This window comes from Podarcis liolepis (assembly GCF_965112155.1).
Source record: "Podarcis liolepis genome assembly, chromosome: 6".
Taxonomy (NCBI): domain Eukaryota; kingdom Metazoa; phylum Chordata; class Lepidosauria; order Squamata; family Lacertidae; genus Podarcis; species Podarcis liolepis.
Window position 1 is genome coordinate 46,316,106 of NC_139559.1, and position 24,319 is coordinate 46,340,424.

Genomic DNA, 24,319 nt, shown 5'->3' on the forward strand with positions numbered 1-24,319 from the left:
CCCTGCATCTACCACCTTGAGTTCCCTAAAAGATATGTGTAATTGACCGACTAACTGAAAATCTGCTCACCTCTCTGACATGCAAAGGACCAGCCAGTCTTTTATCCCAAGGGCTTTGAGAACAACGAAGAGCTGGGAAATAGATGCAAGCACTTAAGCAGCAAGAGGCCTCTTGAGTACTTTGGAACAAACCCAGAAACCAAACATTGTTTGCCTCTGTTCTTAAGTGAGAGAAATAGACGGCCTAACGTCTCTCAGTTCAGTGCTTTCAAGCTACTTCAAATTATGAAGATTGTACAAGAAGCCTTTTCCATCCCCTGAACTGTTCTCACAATCTGAGAAGAGCGTTCTCTTTTGTTGCTCTGCCAACTCGAATTCGTATTTAGATTCTCTAATTCATTTGGATCCCCAAAACCTGGATGTAACAAAAAAAAAATAGGCAACCATCCTGGAAATCAGAGGTGCAAGGAAGCAAAGAATCATAGAATTGTAGAGTTGGAAGGTACCACAAGGGCCATCTAGTCCAACCCCCCCTGCAAAGCAGGAATCTTTTTGCCCAATGTGGGGCTCAAACTCGCAACCTTGACAAGAAGCACTTCACGTTCTTCTGACTGAGTTACAGATATGATGTAGCAAAAGGTGACATATTCTCATTTCTGGCACCTAGTGTAATCTCTGTGAAGCTAACATAGCAGCTTTGATCTGACATCAAGGTTGCTGAAATCAGAATCTGCTTCAGCATCATTACTAAGCACTTAATTGATGTGCCCTTGGTCTTTTCTTGATGAGATAAATTTCCATTCAGCTGAGACAGTGAGCAAGCAATATTATACAGTAGGCACTGGTTATCTTAAGACCTAAAAGTTGTTTTCAAGCATTCCATAAAAGCTTTTTGGTGCATGGACTACCACTTGTATTAGGGGCGGTATGTTTAAAACCATCAGAATTAAAGCACTGATTTGCATGAGATTATAAATGTCAGACCAGTTGGTGCTGGTTACTGAGAGGGAGAGGGGCAAGGCGGCAGGGAGGTTGTTGAGATGCAGGTGCAGCCAATCTGATGATGCTCACAATACTCCTACACCAACCTCCCTGCTGCCTCACCTGTCTCCCGCTTGGTAACCATAGTGAGCCTGGCACTGGGAAACCAGGTAAGCAACACTTCCCCCATCAACCACTATTGGAGGGAGCAGTTTGCCGTTTGGACTCTGCTTCAAGGCATCAAAATGGTTTGGGCCAGGACTACTGAAAGGGGCATTTCATGGGACGTGTTTGTATGGTTTGATTTAGGTGCCTAACTGGTAAAATCCGTGATTGTGATGTTCACGGTTAGAAAGTAAAACTTGTTGTAAAAATAAGACAGGTTGGGCCTCTGCAAAAAAAAAGAAGTTGTTCCCAAAAGGCAGATGTTATGTTTATTTGAGCATTTGGCAGCTTTGTCACTAATTGCCACACTGTAACCCTGTGAAAGTATGGTATCAAGTAGAAAGTCAGAAGAAGGAGGGACAGATAGAATTACAGGAAGAAAACTCAAAAAGTAAAGTTAGCTGCATCGTTCCATCAGGGGGAGATGGATCCCAAAATCCATATTCGGACCACATCTTTATTAGTTAAAACATAATGAAGCACCTTGATGAGCATATAAAGTTGTCATCAACTCCAGCCCAAATTCTTAGGAAAGTAAATGAAATAATGTCTGGAAATATAAATAACCAACAATTATCAATCATAATTAAAATGGCAGCCTTGGGGAGCAGCAGGAGGTCCTGATGAAGGCGGGGAACAGCTGTTCTGAAACTCAGCTCCAAAGACTTCTGAAAAGCTCCTTGTCCCTGGACTATATAGTAAACAGCAATCAAAGGTGTGGAGGATAAGTAGGACTGGAATAACACTTGTAGTTTAATGTTGAATTTTGGACATAACAGAGATGTAAAAGATTTGGATTATTACAAAAAGATGCAAGAGGAAATGGTTAACAATAGGACCCACAAAGGGGAGGAGGGAAGTCCAGGAGATTCTTTGGAATCTTGTTTTTATGTTGTATGTTGGATAATTGGCTGTAAAACTTTAATCTGAAAAACCAAATAAAAAAACAAAAAAAACAAGTGTAGAGGATGAGAAGAGTTGGCTATGGAGTCTGCCTCTGGCCACAGTCCTGCAATGGAATGGGGAAGGATGCAGCAAACTTTCAAATGATGCTGCTTACACAGGTGTCAGGTTGCAGCAAGGCCTCTTCCAATATTATCCTGCCTGGGTGTTAAGATCTGCAAGAGAGACCCTTCTTTGGGGTGGGGTGGTGACCCCAAAATAGGGCCACTTCTCTGTCATAGCATCCTGGCTGTGGAACTCCCTCCCTTCCAAACGAGACTCAGGGTTGTCTCTGAGCATTTCTCAACACCAATTAAAAACATATTTATTCTCCCAGGCTTTTGGTAGGGGCTAATGAGAGATACTTTGATGGATGTGCCTGCTGCTGTAATGCAGCTGGAGAAGATCGGATATATTTGCTGCTCCGCTTTGTTGGGATAAGTTGCTGTTGGCTGCTGATTTACAATTGTGCTTTACACAGCAAACGGCTTGTTTTAATTTTGGTGCAGATTTTAAATCGCTTCAATCCTCTCTGGGATCACGAAAGTGATGAAGGGCAGGGTGTAAACCTAAAGAATAAGGAACAGAACAAAAATATACTTTTGTAGGAAGAAGATGAGAGAGTAACGGGGTGTGTTCAGCAGCCTGGCTTTGAAGACGTCTGATTTGTGAATGAGGGCAATGGGGAGATTATGAAACTCTGTCTACAATGTGAAGAGAAGGATTAAGTTCCTAAGGTTCAATCAGGGAAGAGATTGCTATCCCAGGATCCACTTTTGGAATGAGAAAATAGAGGCAGGAGATGGATTAGAAAGGAGGAAATATGGAGTGGAAAAGAGACACAGAGAAGCAGACCAACTAGAACAACAATAGTCTTCCCCATGTATTCCTATCAGTCACATGCTTAACCCTGAAACTATTTGTTATTTCTATTTATCAGGCTTCCATCCAATCAGTTTTTGCTGACATGCACAACTTCCTTGCTGTCAGTTCACTTTTCCATTCACTCTTCCTGGTCCTTCCACATTGTTCCACCTCCTCTTCCCACCCCGGTTACACAGCTTATCACATTCTTTCACAGCCACATAATGGGACCTGGAATGACTAGTGGGGTTTCATTTCCCAAACGGGCTAATGGATCTGTTCCTTTCGAATGGGCATCCTGCAGTATTCATTTCAATGTGTGACCTAATTAACACAACAAAAAGGTAGCAGATGCTCTGGAAACACAGCCTGGGTTTACATGACACCGGACCTCCATAGCTTGTGCTGCTTCCGTTCATATATCAAGAACCAGGACCTGCTTCTGAGAGTCCGCAGTGCATGCCTTTAAGTTAGGGTTGCCACGTGGCCAGTTGTTAACCCACCCAGCCATACGTTTAACATCCAGGCTCTATTTGCATATTTATTCATTGATTTGTGGTTTGTTTGATTCTTATTTATTAAAAGGCAGTATCTCTAATCTTATCTGTTTTAAGAGATAGGATGGCATAAACTCTCCATGAAAATGATACTAAAGGGACTACACGGGGCGTGTCCCCTCCCAACCTTATCAGCTATTCCCCAGGTTTCTAATGCACAAACATTGCCTTCAACCCCTTCTTTCTGCTGCCCATCTGTAGCAGGGGAAGGAAGAGGAAATAATTAGATATGGGGCAGGGAAGGATAAATGCATATGTGCTGTGCTTGCTCTTAACCTACATCAAAACTCCAACTGTGTACACATTAACACTTACTCTGGCTCTAGTGTGCTCCTACCACCAGAGGATGGATGGATGGATGGATGGATGGATGGATGGAATGATTGATTGAATTCATATACCGCCCTATACCCGGAGCTCTCAGGACGGTTCACAGAAAATATCATGGTATATAAGACAAAAATAAAAGCAACAACCCAATACTACCCCCCAAAAAGAGCCACATTTTAAAAGGGTATGGGATGTTGATCAGCTCAATCAAAGGCCTAATTAAAAAGGAACCTTTTTGCCGGGTTCATAAAGGTGTATAATGAAGACACCAAACAAACTTCCCTGGGGATAACATTCCACAAGCAGGGAACCACCACAGAAAAGGCTCATTTTTGTGTTGACGCCCTCTGGACCTCTCGAGGAGAAGACACATGAAGGAGGACCTCAGAAGATCTCAGGGTCCAAGTAGGTTCATATGGAGGAGTTTGGATTGGATTTGATATCCCGCTTTATCACTACCTGAAGGAGTCTCAAAGTGGCTAACATTCTCCTTTCCCTTCATCCCCCACAACAAACACTCTGTGAGGTGAGTGGGGCTGAGAGACTTCAGAGAAGTGTGACTAGCCCAAGGTCACTCAGCAGCTGCATGTGGAGGAGTGGAGACCTGAACCCGGCTCACTAGATTATGGAAAGAGGCAGTCCTTGAGGTATTGCAGTCCTGGGCCATTTAAGGCTTTATAGGTCAAAACCAGCACTTTGAATTGGGCCCAGAAACTAATCAGTAGCCAGTGCAGTCGGACCAGGATTGGTGTAATATGCTCAAACCATCTTTCTCCAGTGAGCAACCTGGCCGCTGAATTCTGCACCAGCTGACGTTTCCAAACCGTCTTCCGAGGCAGCCCTACATATAACACATTGCAGTAATCAATGCAGAGTTTGAAGCCCCAAGTACACAAGGCTAGATGACCCTTTGGTTCCCTTCCGAGTCTATAGTCCTATGATTCTATGACTTTAGCTACAATCCATAAGCGTCCTGTTGATTCTTCAGAAGCACCCCTGCCTGATGCTCTTTCTCTCATGCCAGTTTCCATTGGATTAGAAAACAGAAGCCACAGTTAAACCAAGGCGAGTACATTTCAGGCAGCTGTTGTGCCTGCACAGATCATAGCGTATGCACCTACGACAGCTTCCGTGATTTGGAGTTTGGTGCAGGGGAAACAAATCAGGTAACAGAGACTGGGTGAAGACACCCCCACTCCTTCTCTGGTATGAACAGCAATATTAAAAAGCGTCTTGAAACACAGCGGCCAGGAGTGGACTTTGCTGCGTTTCAAGCTGCTAATGTGTGCCGAGCCTCAAAGTCCTGCTTGTCCTGAAACCATCACATACTTCTCCTGTAGCGCAATGGGCTAGTGTGTCTGGCTGTTAATCGGAAGGCTGGTGGTTTGAGTCCATCCAGGAATGGCTGTGGGCAAACTTCCTGCACTGCAGGGGGTTGGACTAGATGACCCTCAGGGTCCCTTCCAACTCTGTGATTCTACGTTTCTTCATATTTGGGCATAAATCCTATTGATTTCATAGAGGGGTGGCTGAATGTTGGGAGTTGCCTCCAACAAACAGAGAATCTTAATTGCCCTTCAGAAGTGCACTGTTAACTCAATAGCACAGTGAGTAACCGTGAATGCTAGCACACAGAGGCTGGATCTAGACAAATCAAAGAAGCATTTCAGTTAAATGCGTTGTAAATTTAAACAGGGAAAACAGGTAGAGACAAATGGGACTCCACAGCGCCATCTGGTGTCACAATGTTATATTGTATATACAACGCATATGAATCACTTTTTCTTTCCCAATCTATCTGAGTCCTCTAGAGAGAAAGATAAAGACTAAGAAATGAAGCTTGCATTCTAGAAACGTCTGAATTTCCACCCTCTCCCAAATCCCAGTCTGACTCAGAAGCAACAAAACTCTTTGCTCATCGTTTATTAGATCTACCTTCCCGGGTTTGTCATCAAGACATTGTAATAATGCATGCAAAAGACTTTAAAGATTTCAAAGTGCTGTAGAATAATTGCCATGTCTTATTATCTCACTTATACCATGCCCACCTCCAAAGAGTACGCACAATTATTTAGGAATTGGGGGCTAGTGCCAGACACTTCCCCTCTCTGGAAAAAGGCAAACACGGTCGGTTTTATTTTCTTATTTTATGATAATGACAGAAGAGAACAATCTTCAATGATACAAGCGTACGAAACAAAGACATATTTGATGCCAGGGATATTAGTCATCAATATTCACTTTGCAAAGACAAAAACAGTGATGACTAAGGTGTGCCTGACACATTGTTTATAGTCTATTTCCTCTCCTGGTATTTAATTCCCCAGGGGGCAACTTCATAATAATGATATCCACACCATGGTCATCCACATGGGGAAGGCAAGCAAGAGAAGGGCAGCTGCTTTCACTGGATGAACCATAAATCCCCAGATTGCCAGCTTTCATTATTTTAAAAAAAGAATAAATATCTAGCATTTGCAGAATCTGAGATATGGGATAAAATGCAGATACCATTCTTCTGTTTTTTTCTGGTAAGAAACTAGCCTGCTCTCTCTCCTTTCCATGTTTGGCTTGCCTTTCACTTCCCAAAGTTCACTGGGGAGAAGGATTTATTGTTCAGCCATTCTGGGAATTGTAGCTCTGTGAGTGGAATAGGAGCCTCCTAAAAACACCCAGCACCCTTAACAAGCTACCATGAGACTCTTTATCTCAGGGTCATGCATTCATGCCCCACGTTGGGTAAAAGATTCCTGCTTTGCAGGGGGTTGGAATAGATGGCCCATGTGGTCCCTTCCCACTCTACAATTCTATGATTTAGATAAAGCTAAAAAAGCCAATGCAATTCTGGGCTGCATCAATAGGAGTATAGCATCTAGATCAAGGGAAGTAATAGTGCCACTGTATTCTGCTCTGGTCAGACCTCACCTGGAGTACTGTGTCCAGTTCTGGGCACCACAGTTCAAGAAGGACACTGACAAACTGGAACGTGTCCAGAGGAGGGCAACCAAAATGGTCAAAGGCCTGGAAACGCTGCCTTATGAGGAACGGCTAAGGGAGCTGGGCATGTTTAGCCTGGAGAAGAGGAGGTTAAGGGGTGATATGATAGCCATGTTCAAATATATAAAAGGATGTCACATAGAGGAGGGAGAAAGGTTGTTTTCTGCTGCTCCAGAAAAGCGGACACGGAGCAATGGATTCAAACTACAAGAAAGAAGATTCCACCTAAACATTAGGAAGAACTTCCTGACAGTAAGAGCTGTTCGACAGTGGAATTTGCTGCCCAGGAGTGTGGTGGAGTCTCCTTCTTTGGAGGTCTTTAAGCAGAGGCTTGATAACCATATGTCAGGAGTGCTCTGATGGTGTTTCCTGCTTGGCAGGGGGTTGGACTCCATGGCCCTTGTGGTCTATTCCAACTCTATAATTCTATGATTTACATTATTCTTTTTGGGGGGAGGGAGCCATGGCTTGCTTAAAGTGGTATGGTATTGCTTTAAATGTACAGCAGACCCTCCAAGTGTCCCTATTTTCCCGGGATGTCCCTGATTTAGAGAAGCCGTCCCGGTTTCTGATTTGATCCTGGAATGTCCCACTTTTCCTTAGGATGTCCTTATTTTCATTGGAGAAATGTTGGAAGGTATGGAGTTATCCAACCCCAAGCCATCTGAATGCAATTCTGTATAGGGAAGGCATTTTTTATGTTTAATGTTTTATTATGTTTTTATATATGTTGGAAGCCGCCCAGAGTGGCTGGGGCAACTCAGTAAGATGTGTGGGGTATAAATCGTAAAATTAGCATTATGGAATGGGACGACCCTATTTTCATCAGAGAAATGTTGGAGGGTATGTGTCCAGTGCAAATGGGGGCTATGTTGGGGAAAACAGGCCATAAAACACTTTAGTAGAGAGGAGGTAAATCTGAAATTTGAGATTCAAATGACTGCAACTATATTCTTAATTATGTAGTATATTATTTTGCATTTACTTATTGCATTTCTAAACCGCTTTTCCTCCAAAGATTATACCTCGTTCTCTCTCACTCATTCTACAAGCATTTTCTCCTCACAACAACCCTGTGAAGTAGGTTAGGTTGAGAGAGACTGGCTGGTGGTCCAATGTCGCCCAGTAAGCTTCACGGCCAAGTGTGGATTTGAACCCAGGTCTTCTAACTCAAGAGTGACACTCTACATTGGCTCTCACTTACACTGACTCTCGTTGCCTTTGCAAATCAAAGGTGAGCGAATCAAAGAAGCATCACAAGCACATTAGAACATTTAATTTAATAACCTTTTACAGTAATTTCAATGAAAGGTTTTCAAGAGGTTATTGTTAAACAAAAGCTAAAGGGTGCATTTCACATGGTGTCTGACATTTTTGTGGATATTTAAAATTACTGAGCATAAATATCTGTTACTAAAAGTTGCTGATCTTTGAATGCCATAGGTAAGCAACAAAGAAAATCAATATACACTTAGACTGCCATTCTATACCAAATTACCTAGGAATAAACCCATTGAACTCAATAGGACCAACTCTAAGGAGGCATGTAGACGATTGCACCATTACGAAAGTTTGGATCTACACATTGCTCAAAGAGAAGTTGTGTAACTTCTGTTTGTGCAGTATGTATCTATCCAATTTTCTGGCACCCACTGTGCTGTTTAAGCCCATTGAGTGACAAGAGTTTGTGGATACTCAAAGCCTCATGAGGACAAAGGGAGGCTGTGTCAATGATTGCTTTTAAAGTGGACAACTGTTTTATTTCCTTGGGTACTTTTTTTACTTTGTAATGAATTTGGTGATCCCCAATTTTATGTTATGTATGTAGTGCATTGATTTCATTATCTTGCTTTGTCATTGCTGTGGTCAGCACAATGACTGAACAGAACAAAATACCGTACATACCAATTTGCAGTTGTTTTAAGGCATCCAGAAAAGATAAAGCAGCAGGGTCAGAAGAGAATCAAACACATTTTCTGCTTTCCCTTGAAATGTCCTTCAAGGATTAGCTGCAGCGAATTGCATGCGCAAGTGTTGCTGACGTGAAACAGTTAACACATGAAATTTAATACAAGAGTAGATTCAGCAAGGAGGTGAGGCACACAGAACCGTATTGTAATTAGGCCATTCAGGGTTCCTTATCTAGATGTTAGAATCAGGCAATTAGTGTATCATGATCTAAGGAAGCTGAACAAGTGTTTAATTAGCACAGGTCCAGGCTGGGCCATTGATGCACTTGCATTCACACTGCATTGTCCCAGTAGGGAACTCGCCAAAATAGAAATCCTGCATTTCTTGTACAGTTACAGAGCAGAGGACTGGGATGAATCTACAGGATGTTAATCTAGGACAATCTAGATAGCAAGGCACTGTTCTTAGGATTCAAAATGCAAGCCTTATTCCATACCCTTCAGCATTTCTCCGATGAAAATAGGGACATGCTAAGGAAAAGCAGGATATTCCAGGATCAAATCAGAAAGCGGGACAGCTTTTCTAAATCAGGGACATCCCTGGAAAATAGGGACACTTGGAGTGTCTGTTATTCTATTTATTTATTTCATATATTTATATGCTACTTAATACCAGAACACTATCTAAACCAAGGGTAGGCAAACTAAGGCCCGGGGGCTAGATGCAGCCCAATCGCCTTCTCAATCCGGCCCGCGGATGGTCCAGGAATCAGCTTGTTTTTACATGAGTAGAAAGTGTGTTTTTATTTAAAATGCATCTCTGGGTTATTTGTGAGGCATAGGAATTCATTTTTATTCTTTCCCCAAAATATAGTCCAGCCCCCCACAAGGTCTGAGAGACAGTGGACCGGCCCCGTGCTGAAAAAAGTTTGCTGACCCCTGCTCTAAGCAGTTTACGAAAAGATAACAAGTGGGAGGGGGGCAGATGACAGATGATGATAGATAGATAGATAGATAGATAGATAGATAGATAGATAGATAGATAGATAGATAGACAGACAGACAGACAAAACAGAAATAACAATATACAACTAAGACTGCAATAACAGATGAAACAATTTTGTTTTTTTTAAGAAACCCAAAATGTAGCAACACTCTTAGAAAACTTTTTAGGAATCGGGGAAATGGCTCAGTAGCCTGGCCACCAAGTGTCAGTAAGGTGAATGGAGAACAGAAGAGAGGTATTGTCTGCAGCTATTCTGACCCTGCCCTCAAGCCCTCCAACCTTATCCACCTCCTTGCCCACCATGCTGCCTATAACCACTTGGATAGGGGCAGTATCCCTTCTCTCTTTACCCTCAGTCTTGCCAAAGCACAGTCAGACTCCCGATTTGCCATATTCGCCCCACTAACACACGCACATCACACCCAGTTCTGTCTTCTACCTACTCCCAAGCGATTTCCTTACTCAGACCATTCACACTGCATAAACACAAATCACAGAGCGCCCCCCATCCATTATCACTCATGCCATATTACTCCCACACCTCCACCAATACTCACAAATGCACCATCCACCCAATCTCTCCAACACTTCCTTCTTAATCACCAATCTCTCAATCTAGTCTGCAGCAAAATATCAAGGCAACAGTAAAAGCATTGGCAGAAGCGTATAAAATACTCATGTGTTGTTCTGGGCAGCTTTCTGGCTCTCACCCAGGTTGCTATTTCCCACCCAAGACTCTCAGCCAAGGATGGTTCACTCCACTCCCTGGTACTCCTTTCTCCCATCAATGATGCCCTCAGACATTTCTAGTCCACAAAACAGGGACTTCACAAAAAATAGTAGTTCAGTTTGAAGGCAAGCACCCTTGCCCTCATCACAACACTAAAGTGTGGCCCTACCCTTTGATTTTGCCCCTTCAAGCTATCCATATGTGGCAGACATTGCACTTCAGTGGTGCTGACTTTGTAGAGTAGACCTATAACTGCTGAAGTGCCTTATTCTACACAACTACTCAAGGTAGAGCAGTCCTGTCCTCTTCACCATCTGGCCACTCTAGGTGTCTAAGGCAGCTAGCTAAAGAGCTTTCACTTGAATGGAACTGTGACATGGAAATTGCAAATGCAGCCTCGCAACACACCATGAACCACACAGTCCTGGGGAAAAAATCCCTAAAGGGAAACATAGAAGCTGTGGTTTTAGCACTTTTCCTACTGACACATCTGCCACCAGAATTCCTGCTTCTCCACCATTTGATCAACATCCATCTATAATCTGTTTTATTTTGCCCCAACCTAAGACACACTTCAGAAACAAATGCAACATGAAGCTCCATTCAAATCCTTTTTCGGTGCTGCAAGCATAAAGTGATGGGAATGCATTTGTGATCTCAGCCTTTAAAAAAACAAAACACCACTGAGGTGTCAGACTTAGTCCTAGTTTTCTCATCCTGGTGTCCTCCAGATGCTGTTGAACTACAACTCCCATCATACCTGACTGCTGGCCATGGTGGCTGGAACTAATGGGAGTTGTAATCCAATAACATCTAGGGGGCACCATATTGGAGAAAGCAGGTCTAGTCCTTTGAAACTAGTGGCTCAACCAGCCAGCATCACATTCTGCAGCAGTGGATACAAAAAAAACAGGTGCTGAAGGCAAACACAGACCGTCATTTCTGTACACCCTGCTTGTGAATAGCCAAAGACACTCAGCCAACCACTGCTGTAAACAGATCACTGACTGAGATCCTGAAAGGCACCTCTCATCATGGTTGTTGGGTTTTCAATGGATAATTCAGTCTAATCCAGTCTAAGGCAAGCTGTGAGACAACCCAGGACACACTTATTTTCCTTTCAGTGTTGCTCCTTCCTAGCTGTTTTCGTGCATTCTCTGAAGACAGGAATGGGATTGTACCCTCTGCCCCCACTTCCAACCTGTGAGTATTCCTTGAATAGGGCCTGCAGCATCTAAACAAGCACAGCCTCTCTCCGTGCAACTGTGAATTCTGCAAAAGGCAAGGTCCCTGTACATGTACACAGCCTGTGTGTGTCTATTTGTACACACAGATGCTCTAACCGCACCTTTGACCAAGTGCACAAAGCAATGACAGCAAGCCTGATTCCATCTTCCCTTCCCATGGGTATTTGGTGAAGGCCGATATGGGGAGAGGGAAGGGGCTCCTGTTGAATAATTGCCTGAGGCGGTAAGAACAAATGAACCATCATCATCACTCATCAGGAGATGGCAATTTTGCACATGCAAATTAGCAAGCCATCACCGCAATTAGGTGTGCAGATTCACTTTAAATTGCTATGAGCAATTTTCAAGGACTGTTTGTGTTCCATTAAGTACACGGTGATGTTCTATGGCTTTTCTTACGCTTTCACATAAGACACCATCAGAAAAATCAGAGCTATGGAACTGGATCTGGCCAGTGGGCAAAGTCAGTCATTCCTCATTGCCCAGTGGGCTGACTTGGTTTGCCTGGCCACACCCCTGTCCAAGTTCAAAGGGGCTAAATGTGCTGAATAGCAGTTACTGAAGTCCATATGCAAGCAAGGTTCAGATTCAAATGGACATTCCTCCTCTGCAGACAGTGTCCAAATGAAGAAAGGACCCTGACCTGGTTAAGACTATTTCAATGATCTTATGAGAAGTACTGATTGCAACAAATATTGTTTTATGAAGAAGATCACGTATTGGTGCCAAAAATGTGAACTTACCCAAACAATGTGTGTAGCTATCGGTGCCTTCTTTAACTATCTGCATATATAAAACTTTCTTTCACAGAACACACATAGTCCAAAAAGCATATGTGTACATTTTTTAAGCCTGGAAAGAATTTGATTAGATTCTAACACATCAGCTTGGGGTGGGTGGGTGAGGAGGAGTTAACTTTAAAATTAAATGACGTGCATAGAGGACTGGAATGAAACCTGTTCCTTCCTCTCTCTTAATTTCCCATGCTCCACAGCTGTAAGGTGGTTTCCCTTGGCTCACATCGGGTATCTGCAAAGGTGGGAGAAACCATTTTAGAGTAGGAGAGGGGTGAGAGGAAGGATGTGGGTTTTGTTTCTATCATTCATGCACTATGTTTAATGTTAGAAGCTAACCTCCAATTCCTACTTTACAGCCAAACCAGCCAACATAAGCTTAATAAACATGTGTGCCTCAAGAAGCTGGCACCAGAGAACATTGGCTATCTGCCCTGACTGCCACCCTGACACACCCAAGCAGAGGCTCTTGCTTGTAAGTAAGAAAGAGATATTTATCCAGGCAAACAATGGTCCAGGTTCAGCAGCAGACACAAGAAACAGGAGTCATGGCTCAGGAGCTGAAGAGCAGGACAAGAAGTTCAGAACTGGATGAAAGCAATGAAGATGCCCTAACAAGTTTCCACGCCTCACCCACCAAGCTTTGAAAGACAAGGTGTGGCACTCTCCTTTGCAAAACACCTTTGCCTTGCAGGAATGTTGGACCCACCCACCTTTCGGGTGGGTGGGTCTGTTACTCCCACCTGTGAAGGTAGCACCTGATTCAAGACTGCACTCTTCGGCTCGGGTTCCTGTTCAGTTGCTACCTCCAGTTCTGCCTCCCCACTTGGCTGTTCCAAGCCCTCCCCAGCCTCCACTGAAACTCTCCACTCTACAGGAAAATGAGGAGAAGCTAGCATCCCTGCTCCCTCTTCCCTAAGACCACTGGTCCTGTTAGCTAGGGATGATGGGAGTTGTAGTCCCAAAACATCTGGAGGGCCAGGTTTGCCTATACCTGAGTCAGAGCCTGCCAATCCAACCAAATTCTGACTGCACACTACAGGGCTCGTGACAATATTGACTACTCATAAGAAGGAAATCTTTGCATTATAAAAATGTCTTCTGTGCCCTCTGAGCATTTACCTCCCTACTAGCCAATTGAAATGGATCCCATTCTTTCTTAACACTGGAAGAGCATGAGACAATAACTGCCAAAGCCATGTTATTGTGCCTGTTTAATTGTTGCAGACAGAATGATATTTCACACCATGTAGATTTGCTGCTGCTGTTTTCCTGTGTACTAAATCCTGTTCCATGGAGCCCCACCCTGCAAATCCACATGCAGCCACAATAATAGTTATCTAAAGGTGTGATTGAAAACTAAATAGCAGTCACTTATACAGCCATGTTTACTCAATGCCCTTCCTCTTCAACCAGGTCAGAGTGCAATTCCAGCATATAGTCATACTCTCTTTTCTGACATACTGTTTGCATGCTCCATTCTTCACAATAAGCAGTAGTAGTTCTACATTGATGGAATGCAAGTTTGCGGTTTGTGGTGTAAAGAATTAATTCAAATAATTGCATTTGTGTCTACAATATTGGCTGAATGTGTTGCCCCAAACACATTTTAACAGGTGTTGGTTTAATTTCCTATGGTCCACACTGACTTTCCCTCCTTTTTCTTCTTCTTTTTTACTAACATTTACTAACACTAGCTGCCTGTTCAAAGTGAGAGGAGGATAGTGAAGAATATATGTACCAATTTACTGTGGAAAGCATAAATTATTTATTTATTTATTTAAGTTCAAGTTCTCTCAACTTTTAAGGCATCGTGTTAGAGAATTATGACTAAGAACTCTTGCTAAAAGACATAAGTAGTGTCCTGTGGATCCAATCAAGGTTCACATAGTCCAGCACTTTTTGCAACCTGCAACCAGAAGGGATTTAGGAGTGCTGAGTTCAGAGGCCTGGGACCCTTAGAAATCAGAACATGGACTGAGACTGTGGTTGTTAAATAAAGAGGTTTCTTTCGGAGTATTTTCCTTGTTCACAGTTACATGTGGACTGGTGTTGTTCCTCCCAGAATTATCTGCAAGTCCTGGGATAGACTACCGGTAGTCTATATTCTGGAATCCTGGTCTAGATCAAGGAATAGATCCACCATAGACTTTACAAAATGGTTCACCAGAAACAGGGTAATAGGTCACAATTTAGCTTCTGCCCACCCTTCTGCCATAATTATCCCTGTCAGCTTTGGGGTGTCTTGACACTGCAGGTTTAATAGTAATTTGCTTTCCCCAAGGTACTCTGGGAACTGTAACAGTAGGGAAGATCTAGCTCAGTTCCCTCACCAAATTCTCATGATTCACTGGATACCCATCCAGAGTTATAGGACTAAATCCAGGTTTGTCATATCCAGAGCAAATTTAAATCCCATTGATTTTAATGGGTCTATGCTAAGTATGAGTAGTTGGGATCCAAGCCATGGTTGGCATTACAGCACTAGCAATGCATGTCAGAGATGATGGGAGTTGTAGTCCCAAAACATCTGGAGGGCCAAGTTTGCCTATGCCTGGTATAGATCCCTTTGACCAATTCCACACTGGAGAGCAGGGCTGCCTTTTGCTGCTGGCAGAGGGTCCCCAGATTCAGTCCTGGCATCATTAGTTAAAAAGGACCTCAGGTAGTACATTTAGGAAGTAAGTCACCTTGGAGAGCCACTGCCAATGGACAGCACTGGGTTTAATGGGACAAAGGCCAGATTCAATATAAGGTAGCTTTGTATGTTTAGCTCACGGCTAAGCAGCAAGGAAGGAAGCAACAATTAGGACAAAGGACTAAGAACTGAAAGCCAAATCTGCTGTCCAGTCACACTCTGAAAATAAGTCAATCTTTCCATGCCCTAGTTGACCATCTGTACAGGGCAATGATTAGAATGTGCCTTTATCTGAAAATGGCTGAAAATGATTACAATGTGCATGACTCATTGACAGAGCCCACTCCTAGCATGCAGAACGTCTTAGGGTCCATCACCATCAGGAGGGTTCGCAAAGACCTGCATCCTAAGAGGAGTTGCCAATCAGGGCAGACAGAAGTGGACTGCACAGACCACTGTCCTAATTTAGTAAAGAGCAAAAACAGAAGCAGTTCCTAGGTCTACCTTACCCATCTTCCCTTCTTATAGAAAGTTAAAAGGCACAGGTATATTCACTGGTGGAGGAAGAGGAGTGCCGGGGGAGCGCACCGCCCCTGGCAGCACGATCCTGGTGGGGTGCCATCGTGGCTGTCCCCCCCCCGCCCACGCTGGGCACCACGCCCCTACGAGCAGCGTGCCATGCTCCCGGGACACCCGCCAGCCCCGCCCCCACCTGCTCTCCGTCCCCCGGTGCTGGAGCATGAAGCTCCGCCACTGGGTATATTGATCCTTGCAGATTTCATTCTCCACATCCCTCCATTGGGAGAACTATCCAGTTATTCCTTCTTTCTGCTTCATGTTTGTTAATCAGTTACTAATCCGCAATATGACTTTTCTCACTCCATCACTGCTAAACATTCTTTTTTGAAGTCTAAGTACACCGTGGCAACAGGAACCTCTCTATCAATATGCTTGTTGACACTCTTCTAGTACTTGGGTAGGCTAGTGAGACAGGTCCTACACATGCAGAAGCCATGCTAGTTATGCTTCAGCAAGACTTGTCCTTCTATATGCTCAGTAACTCTGTCTTTAACAATGATTTCCATCAGTTTTTTCTGGAACAGACATTAAGCTAATCAACCTGTATTTCCAGGCTCTACCCCCCTCTAACCCCTTACTGTTGTTGGTATAGTTATTATGCCAATATGGATGTTTGAACTGAACATAGAAAAAAAAATATCAGGAGCATTTCCTAAATAAAGATTCTGTTAGATAAGCAAATTAAAAGCCACGTTATTGCAAGACCTTTCATGGCAAGGCACATGAGATGTAGAATTGTAACCTCCATGGCTACTGAGTGTCATTTCCTTAGCCATGGCAACAGCCAAGCTACTGTCACTGTAATTATACAATAATGGTTCGCTATCTGGGCAGACGTAACTCCTCAGTGAGACACAGGAATGAGCAAAATAAGGGTTTGCATCTGCTAATAGAAATAAGCCCCCCTTTAATAACTGTCCTTGTGATCACAGTTGTGCTCATGTTTGCTGCTTTACTCCCGCATCATTGGTAGATTCCCCAACCCCCTCCACCTTTGATGAGATTAACGCAAAGCCTTCAGAACTAAGTATGCAATGGGAAGGGTGTAACTGGCAGCTTTATTTAGCCTTAGGGTAATTTGACATGTTTGGTCACCAACGGGTTCTTCTGTTACAGGCAGGAGAGCAAGCCTTTCATTTCTGCAAGAAGTCTTTAATTGTCTCCTGCATTCATTCCAACCTTGTCATTTCATGCAATTTTAGTGTTTTGGCAGACTTTCAATACCAACCTTAGCAAAGAGCTTGAGCTGTGATTGAAATTTATGCACAAAGGGCACACACACAGTCCAACTACACTTAAACAATGAGTTCAATGAGAGAAAGTAACTACGGTATTTCAAAAAATGAGCAACTGAAAGTTCATTCCATTTCTCACTGATCTGCACTACTGCAGTAGCAAAGGCAGTGAACTACTCCTTTCCAATAGGGCAGAGATCAGCAAACTGTTTCAGCAGGGGGCCGGTCCACTGTCTCTCAGACCTTGTGGGGGGCCGGACTATATTTTGGGGGGGAAATATGAACAAACTCCTATGCCCCACAAATAACCCAGAGATGCATTTTAAATAAAAGCACACATTCTACTCATGTAAAAACACCAAGCAGGCCCCACAAACAACCCAGAGATGCATTTTAAATAAAAGGACACATTCTATTCATGTAAAAACACGCTGATTCCTGGACTGTCCGTGGGCCAGATTTAGAAGGTGATTGGGCCGGATCTGGCCCCTGGGCCTTAGTTTGCCTACCCATGCAACAGGGCTAGGGTGGTCATGTGTCCTATTTTAAAGAGGACAGTCCTCTATTTGAAGGGCTGTCTGATTTAAAGCCTAAGAACCGTTAGAAGGGAAAGCAGGAGGGGCCCTAGAGATGCCTTTCAGTTAGCACCTAGATACTTGCAGGCACACAAGTTACCTAACCATGACAGTCTGGGTTACTGTATTAATGCATCAATAAAAGCAAGCATTTCTGAATCTCCATATATACTGGTACATACAAACTAGCACATGCATGTTTTGTGCAAATCTGTGTCCTGATTTGTTTTCTTGGGGTTGAGTAAGTTGCCACCTACATGGGACCATCAAAGCAATTCACATTTGCAAATTTTGTCTTTTTCATTTTAATAATTTGTATGCTGCTTAATATTGCAGTGTCTAAGTGCACATCAAATGAAAATAGATATATAAGAGCACCCACCACATTTCCTGGTAAGGGATGGGCTGAATGCCTTTATTTGACACTGCTGGGATGGGGGACCAATTGAGACGGATCTCTGAGACTTATGAGGAATCTGATAAATTCCTGAGTGATCTGGGAGCGGTCATAATGAGTTGCTGAGTGAAATGAAACCAATAAGCAGGTGACACCTAGCTCTATCTCTCTGTTTCATCTGAATTGGGAGAGGCAGCTGAGGTGCCAGAAAAGGTGCTTGGAGTAGGGTTGCCATATTTTGAAAAAGAAAAAAAAACTACGACAGCCATTCAAAGCAAATAAATGCAATTTGTCTCAAATTTTACCCCCGAAAAAGAGGGCGTGTCCTGGAAAAAGAGACACATGACAACCCAAGTTTGGAGGCAGAGACAGGGTAAAAGGTAAAGGTAAAGGGACCCCTGACCATTAGGTCCAGTCGTGACCGACTCTGGTGTTGCGGCGCTCATCTCGCTTTATTGGCCGAGGGAGCCGGCGTACATGTGGCCAGCATGACTAAGCCGCTTCTGCCGAACCAGAGCAGCGCACGGAAACGCCGTTTACCTTCCCGCCGGAGCGGTAGCTATTTATCTACTTGCACTTTGATGTGCTTTTGAGCAACGGGTGGGAGCTCACCCCGTCGCGGGGATTCGATTGACCTTCTGATCAGCAAGTCCTAGGCTCTGTGGTTTAACCCACAGCGCCACCCGCGTCCCCTTGAGACAGGGTGGATGTGGACAAATAAATTAAGTTGAATCTTGAAAAGACAAAGGTATCATCTGATTTCATCCTGTGGTGTTCCACAAAGACCACAATGGCCATTGTACAGGTAATGTAATGCTCAGTTGTACAGGACCCAAGTAGCTGCTTCCTAAAAAGTTGGTCCTAACTTCCTGGGTTACAGTGCTACAGGCCCTTAAAGGAATTCTATAGTCTGTTCTTCGAACCAAGTGAAGAGCAATAACAGAAACCCCCTGCCTGTTTCCAGAGGAGGATAAAGTGACTTTTGTCACTCACTTTCTGCTTGCACCAGTCCAAATGCATCTAATGGGCATTTTCTCTGAAGTGTATCCAACTTGCATAGTCTTCGTTGGGCCTTCTGCTGCACCTCCTCCCAACTACGGAAGATTGCAAGAAGCACAAAGCAGTTTACAGCCTGCATGGCAGCTGCTGTGATGTTAACACAGTGCTCCCCCTTCAACACTTACATTTCAGACAGTAAGGGAATTCTTCTTGTCCTCAGCCACTGACTACATAGCACCCATGTATAAATCCCCATATAGAGCAATCAACATAGGACTCTGCCATCTAGGCACAAGCAGACTGCTAGGCCCATTAAAAAAGAACGCCTGGGTCTGCCGGTTGTGGGGGCAGCGCCATCGCTGTTGACTCCTACTCTAGATTTGCAGGCATCCTGCATGGTTTTTACAAACAGCACAACTCTAAGCAAGATCCTTGGCTGGCAGACAGCAAGCAAGAACCTACCCACACCCAGCCACTAACATTACTTTGTTCCTTTTCTTCTCCCGGGGAAGGCTTACAGGGTCTGCTGAGGATACAAACAGCCCACCAGAGCAAAGAATAAATTAGCACAGCTGGACTGCACAGTCTTAGCAGCTACTGAGTACTGTGCACTGACAAGCTACTTGGCAGGTTATGTCACAGTTTACAGGCACTGATTCATGGCTGCTAATTAGCGGCTATGGAGCGCCAGCCCTGCACTAGGTGCTGCACACAAGGCAGAAGTGACAAAGTCCCTGCCCAGCAGGCTCACAATATTAAGCAGAAGACAGGACAAAAGCGAAGGGAGAGATTTGGAGAGAGGAGGAACAAGGGTGGGAGGGTGAGCTGGGAGCAGACAGCGCTAGCGAGGCCAGGCCAGGGTGATTCAGGAAAAGGCGTCTACAGTTCGTGATACAGTTTGTTTTTCTAAAATAAAGGCAAAAGCAGGAACTCTCTTTGCTGCAGATTAGCATTCATCTGTACAACACTGACAGTATTAATTGCATTAATGGTATTGGGTCATGCTTTTTTTCTTTCGGAGGGGGTGTTGTTGATCACAAGTGAGAAGCAAAGTAACAGGATTTACGTATCAACATCACTGTTGAAAACTTTAAGAGGGGCAGGGATGAGCAGGAGAAAAGTAAATCCCTGTCACTTCGGGGATCAAAATGCCAGTTAGGGCTAGTTCATTCAGTACATCTTATGTCCTAGCAAATAGTTCTGGATAAATGGGGCTCTCAAGCACGAGCATAGCCAGGATTTTTGTTAGGGGAGGCGGGTTTTGGGGGCATAACCTCAGATTTGTATTGATTTGGGGGGCTGCTGCCTCCCTGCCTCCTCCTTGGCTATGCCCACACTTGATGTGTTGATCAGGCAATCACATACATGGGGGCGGCAACAATCCCCAGGATTGTTCAGATACTCCCCCCCCCCCCCATTGTCACAGTCATGGTGCTCTCTGGAGACAATATGCATGATAACTTGTTACCAATTACATCCGCCCAGGCAAGTGCAAACCCAGGAAGAACTGGGTGGCTTAAAAATATATTGTGTAAATTGGCCCAGAGGTCAGAGCAATTTTATTCCTGGTTGCCAGAGCAGGCACTGACTTTTATGGCCAAAGCAACTGTCTTTCCCAAAAACTTAAAGAGGCTCAAGGAAGCCCACTGTCAGCTCAGTCCGTAGAGAATGAGACTCAGGTTTCTTTGGGTAAAAGATTCCTGTAATGTCGGGGAGGGGGTTGAACTGAAGGATGACTCTCGTGGTACCTTCCCACTCTGCGAGTCTGAGGCTGACTTGCCCTTGTCATCGAGCCCGGACCCCTGCTGGCTAGGGACTAAATTACAGCCCAAACCAGGAAGACTCCACACCAGCCGAGCTTTTGACCACGCTCGGCAAGCAGATCCTTGCAGGACAAAACAAGCGAACAACAAACCACTTCACCCTCGATCCAGGCCCTACAGAAATAGATCCCCGCTGCCATTCAGCAGTGCTTGCATGCCCGCGTCTGTGCTCCAACCACTCTCAAAAAAAACACCATGGGCCGTGGGGTGTGTGCGCGACTCAGGCGCTCTCCGGAACTTCAGCTCAACTTCAGGCTAACGAAAGACTCGCGCATCGCCCTCGATGAGACCAGTGAAGCCATCGCAGCCCCTAGAAACGGCTCCGTTTCCTTCTCAGCGCCGCCGCCGAGCTCCTTTCCCCGCAAGGACTGGCTCTCTCTCTTCCCACCCTCCTCAACCCCGCAGGAAAGGGCGCTGCAAACTCACCCCAAAGTGCTGATGAAGCCATTGACCGACCCTTCGGCGTACAAGGAGACGATGTCCCCAATGTGCAAGAAGCTGGACATCTCATTCATGATTCCAACTCGGCTGGTGTCCCGACGCCTTGCCCGCCTCCCCCCCTTCTCCTCTCTCGAGCTGTTCACCTCCCACCCGGGCGATCCACCATGTGGCCGGCGGGGCACCAGGATGCAATGGTCCAAAGGCTCCTCCGCCAGAGAGGGGCGTCCGGGCAAGGGATCGCCCTCCGTTCACACGTGCTTGGGCTTATCCGCCGGGACGAGGCTCGGCTCGGCAGCAAACGAGGAGGGAAAGAAGCGCGGCTGTGTAGTTGGGGCTGGCGCGCGGTGGAGGGGGGGGAGCGGCGGAGATCGGCCAGAGATTTGCATGAGTTCCCAGCGAGACACTCTCTCTTTTTCGTCCAGCTCTCTACCTGCAGCCAATAGAAAGCGATCAGGAAGTCCTGATGAAACATTCGATGCAAATTGGGACTGCGAGCTGGGGGGGGGTGGCGGCGGAAAAGCCACACCCCTGCTGGCCACGCCCCTCCCACCCACGGAAGAAACTTTTCCAGCATTGAGAAAGCAAGAAAAAAAAGTCCTTTGCTTCTGAAGAAGCGCCTCTCTTGCATGTGGAGGGAACAAGAAACTTGGGGAGGTGGGTGGGGAGGGAAATGAATTGTTTCCTCTGCTCCACCTCCCCGCCCTCGCCCGAAGTGTGTGTGCGTTTGGTGAGCTTCAAAAAGGAGCATTATCTGATTGTTCTTGCCGGAACTGCCCACGATTACGGCGCGAGGCTCCTGCCAAAGACAACGAAGAATGAAAACAAACAGACAAACACACACACACGCCCCTCTTTTTTCCTCCTTACACCAATCTTCTCCATTCACAGTCCTACCACGCTCTCTCTTGGGCTTTTGAATCCGATCCGAGGAGAAATGCTCTTAATTCGCGCATCAGTGAGCGCACGTGTGCATATACGCACACGTGTATGGACGCACAAGCCCACTCCACACCCGTGCTTCGTATACTTTCGTCGCCGCTGATTCACGTGGGGACAAAGTTGGTGGCGCTGAAGCCGGGAGTTGCGCGCGAGAGTGCTCTCGCCGCGGTCCGGGCAAGCGGCCGCGCGGGTTTCCTGTCGAGGTAGGCGCTGCAGCTCAGCCTCCGGCGACACACTGAAAGCCAGAGAGAGAGAGAGAGAGAAAGAGCAGAAAGCCAAGACTCGCTCGGGCTAACTCTCCCTTTTGTTTCGCTTGGCTGTAGAGTAGCTACGGTAGTTGTTTTTAAAGCGGCCGCGGCCCTTTATTCTCAGAATCTGCTCGACCCAGAGAAAGAAGGAGGGGCGGAGATAAAAGGGGAACCTGACATCAGTTTAACCCTGTAAAAAAAAAGCTAACAGATTCCCGTATTTGACACACGCAAAAGAACTTCTTTGAAACAACAGTATTTACCACTTTCAGAAAGAGAGGGAGTTGTACCAAAACATCTAGGTAGTGCCAGAAGTTCTGGCTTCCTTTCAAAGTTTATTTATTTATTACATTTATATCTCGCCTTTCCTCCAGGGAGCTCAAAGTGGCCTACAGACTTCTCCGCCTCCCCATTTTATCCTCACAGCAACCCTGTGAGGTAGGTTAGGCTGAGAGTGTGAGACCACCAGTCCAAGGTCCCCCAGCGAGCTTCATGGCTGAGTCAGAATTTGAACCCTGCTCTCCCAGGTCCTAGTCAGGCACTCTAATCGATATACCACACTGGTGCTCATGTTACTTGCTAGATGCTGTTGCACACCACAACAATCTTCCCAAGCGGTGTGAGATTCCAGGTGTTTCAGGTGCACCTACCAGAGACTGTGATCCCTTTTGGGACAACAAGGCACAACAGAGACTGTAGTGTCTTTATGATACAGTCGCACCTTGGTTTTCAAACGCATTGGGAGTCAAAGGTTTTGGCTCCCAAACAATCGAAAACCGGGAGTGATTGTTCCGGTTATCAAATGTTCCTTGGAACCCGAACATCCAACGCTACTTCCGTGGCTTCCGATTGGCTGCAGGAGCTTCCTACAGCCAATCGGAAGCTGCACGTTGGTTTCCGAACGTCTTGGAAGTTTAACGGACTTCCAGAAAGGATTCCGTTCGGCTTCCAAGGTACCACTGTATATGGTTTATTTACACATATATACAAACCTGAACTTAGATGAAAGGTTTGCAGAGAATTCACATCCGAAGCAGGCCAGGCTTCCTCGATAAACGCAGCTTTGTATTTAAAGAACAGCAAAAGGCCATCCTCTGTGTCTCTTTGTTACAGCTTCTCCCAGACAGCCCACATCAAGTTGCCCCCCACCACTAACCCACCCACCCGCTTGCCAAGCCATTTGCAAAAACTGACGCCTTTTCCCTGTTCACTTACATCATCCACCCTGAAATCCTACACCCCTTTGGTCTCTGCCCACCAACACACAGCTTGTCTCACAGTGTTTGCTTGATGGTTTCCTTGATGAGCTGTCACTAGTCTTTGTGTCTTAATGGCTTACACCAGTGGTTCTGAAAGGGTGTGGCAGGAGAGAGGGCAAGTGGGGTGGGAAGACTAAAGGACAAGCAAAGAAACATAAACATTTCAGCATGGTGTAGTGTAGTATCAAAATTACATATTTATATATACACAGACACAACCAGAAACAGTATGATTTGTGCTCTTCTGTAGCTACATTGTTTTTATACTTTCTGGATGTCCCATGAGCATATTATAAAGTAGTTGTGTTCTGTTATGCATCAAACATTGCTAGGAATTGTTTCTTTTTGGTTTGCAATTTATTTCCTACCAATAAAAAAAAATGGTGTGACGTGAGCAAATTTTTATTCTGAAAGTGTGGCCCAAAGAAAAAAAGTTTGAGAACCACTTAGCAAGACCTGTCAAGCTAGCCTGGCTTGTTAGAATGAGCTTAAACCCAGGAAAGTCCATGTTTGGCAGTTTAATCACACCTTGATTAATTCTAACTTTTGACAGTTCTAAGAATTATGGGTGACCTGCACCCACAAACCCCAGCATATAAAAATACGTTTTGGCTCCTGTGTCTGTAACAGCTATAAACTCCTTCTGTGCAGCTTTACAAAGTG

General features: G+C 45.0%; 1 protein-coding gene across 2 annotated transcripts in view; it reads right to left on the reverse strand.

Moving 5' to 3' along the window:
* Window positions 1-22,459, reverse strand: part of ITPR3 (inositol 1,4,5-trisphosphate receptor type 3) — a 104,467-nt gene extending 82,008 nt beyond the window's left edge. For both annotated transcript variants that reach the window (XR_014527552.1, XM_083509150.1), the window contains exon 1: window positions 21,196-22,459. Coding sequence is in view for 1 of the 2 variants with exons in the window: in XM_083509150.1 (XP_083365276.1) it covers window positions 21,196-21,284 (89 nt within the window). In the remaining variant the exon portion in view is untranslated. The remainder of the gene's footprint in view (window positions 1-21,195) is intronic.
* Between the last annotated feature and the right edge of the window lie 1,860 nt (window positions 22,460-24,319).